The 2,500-nt window shown below is 42.8% G+C and overlaps 1 protein-coding gene across 1 annotated transcript in view; it reads right to left on the bottom strand.

Annotated features, from left to right (window-relative positions):
• Positions 1 to 2,500, bottom strand: part of LOC138041202 (uncharacterized) — a 21,070-nt gene that overhangs the window by 11,257 nt on the left and 7,313 nt on the right. Inside the window, exon 3 of the mRNA XM_068886975.1 lies at positions 818 to 1,300. Within this exon, the coding sequence (XP_068743076.1) occupies positions 818 to 1,300 (483 nt within the window). The remainder of the gene's footprint in view (positions 1 to 817; positions 1,301 to 2,500) is intronic.

The raw sequence follows: 2,500 nt of genomic DNA, 5'->3' as shown, positions 1-2,500 counted from the left end.
TGCTAAAATTATAGTTCTATTCTCTAGAGGATATCGATCCTTCGAACGATTTACTAATTTTGGAGAGCGTCAGTGGATTTGCTCCCGAAATTTCCTCGAGCAACTCCCTTCTCAATGAACTTCCGTGTGTACAGAATTATACATTTTGTGTCAGTTCCCGGGAGGAGTAGGGAAATAGTTTGCTTTGGATTCCCGAAAATAGGGCTAATTCCTGAAACAAAGTCGACAGAAACATCGAGACTCGAAGAAAAACAAATCCATTTTCTGTTGGATCAACACAAACGAGTTCATACGAAAACTATTCACTAAAAAGTGATGCGTTTTCGGCCCGTGATACTATATAATTGCGCACTTTTTGCCCAAGTGATGTACATTTGAATTTGTAGTCCAGGCCACGTGATTAGAGCTGTCCATAAGATGCTCCACAACTTTTCCGATTTCGGGCTTTTTTTTTAATCTGGTGCATTGAATGTCTTATGTTCTAGGACGTTGTTGCAAAATTATAACAGACCAAACTGGCAGATGAAGCACTTATGCAGCACAATTTCGATATATTGGTCACTGTATAGTTTTCTGAATATTTCTAAGTTTGGCACATTGTGGGGCATTGTCCACAATGGTTTACCCGTGGATTGAAAAGGCGATTCAAGTGGTCAGCGGTGGGTTGACAGCTTCAAAATGGCGGAGTACGACTCATCGCACTCGAGTAATCCCGAAGAGTTATGACTGACATAAGCTTTTCCAATCGAATGAGAGGTTGAAAGACTCAACTTTTATTTGAAGCAATTCGGATGCAGTATTTTCCCCTGATACTCACCAATACAAGCAAAGTCGTCAAAATTGATGTGTCCCTTTCTTGATTCATCAACCAATCTTATTTGGCCGAATTTGTTTTTGAATGGCTTAACATCCCAACCCTTTCTTCGCATGCGCTCTCGACAGTCATCAGCGAAGGCCCGGCGAGCTACTTTGCCATCTACAAGTAGTTCAACCCGAATCTGCCCCGGAGCACATCCGCCGCCCAAAAGAAACGACATCTTTGGTGCAGTTATGAGAAATTTTGGTGATGTAAGTGTCCCAGTAGGATAGTCACCAGACAAATAACCTCCATCCGCGAGAGGACTGGATCTGTTTTCAAACGTTGCAATCCACCAATCACCTTGCACGTTGCTGTTGAGTGTAGGATCCCGCACGTGGGCGTTGTCACCAAAAGTTGGTTGGTTGTCGAAAGCATGTCCAGTTTTCGTCCATTTTGACAGAGAAACAACTCCATTCTCAAAAGTAAAATCTTCGCACTCACCTATAAAATTTAAAGACTTTTAAAACTAAAAGCGTCGTAAACTGTAGGCTCGATTTCCAGCCGCTGTTTCGGGAAATGAGCCATCGCTCACTCCCGAAAACACGACTGGACGCGTGTGATGAGCCATTGTTAATCTCCGCCAATCAGAAATAGGCAGGCTCAATCATTATATTTTTTGGAAGAAATACTCAGTGTGGCTGCTAAACCTAACCCCTAACCCTAACCGATCAGCTAGCCGATATGGACTAGCGGATATGGACCCCCTTTTGCTAATTTCCTGCAATGTTATGATAAACAAGTTAACAACAACGAATTCAGACTTGCATTCATAAATATTTCCTCAAAATTTTGAAAACTTGAAGTCTCAGACCACTACAGTTCTTTAGCTTACACTTTTCAAAGCCGTTTTGATGGTGGTTTACGGACTTTGCAAAGCCACTCTCCCTCCGGCTTCTCGTTTAGTTCTACGCTGCCCATGTTATCGTAGCATTCTGGCATGCTACATGAACAAAACAAGTCAGCGTCACAATCAACTCTTCAGCTTCAACGTGGAGTTTTTCGCAGATGGTCCTGACGGGGAAAATGTTCAAAACATTCGTTTCCTAATCAGCGAATCAAATGCTGGCGCATTCCGCTGTGGCAATAGGCAATTTCCGACGGGTCATTTCCATTTGCAAAGTCACAAGCGAAGAAAAGGACAAAGAAACCACAATCGACTCCTGTCGGAAAGGTTTATGCTTTAATGGGATCGGTCAGTTTTCCCGATCCAAGATCTAACTCTGCCCCAATCAACAGTAAATGGGGGTCCAAATCTACTTACGGATCTGTACCGGGGGGGTGCAAATTCGTTAAGACACCTGCCCGTTTTTTAACTTTACAACTTTTTTAAGGTGGAAAATATCCAAGGTTTCGGCAAAGCAAAGTGTTGGAGAAGCTGGAGAATGGTATTGTTTCGTTTTCTACCGCCTGACTTCGGAAACTTCAAAAATTTTCCAGTGGGCTCCAAGGGTAAAATACGACTTTCAAATCCATTGCTATTGCAATTTCTCCACAGACTACGGATAATGAAAGAGCAAGTAGAATTCTTCAAGGTCTTTAAGGTCAATTGAAATTACTGCTGAGTTTATTGGTGGCAGAACAAGGAGGGCCGATGAAGCCGACTGAGACTGATCTGAAGCCGCGGTCGAAGAGTGATTTTGT

The sequence above is a fragment of the Montipora capricornis genome, chromosome 3 (genome assembly GCF_036669925.1).
Source record: "Montipora capricornis isolate CH-2021 chromosome 3, ASM3666992v2, whole genome shotgun sequence".
Taxonomy (NCBI): domain Eukaryota; kingdom Metazoa; phylum Cnidaria; class Anthozoa; order Scleractinia; family Acroporidae; genus Montipora; species Montipora capricornis.
This window is presented reverse-complemented; position numbering and strand designations above follow the sequence as displayed.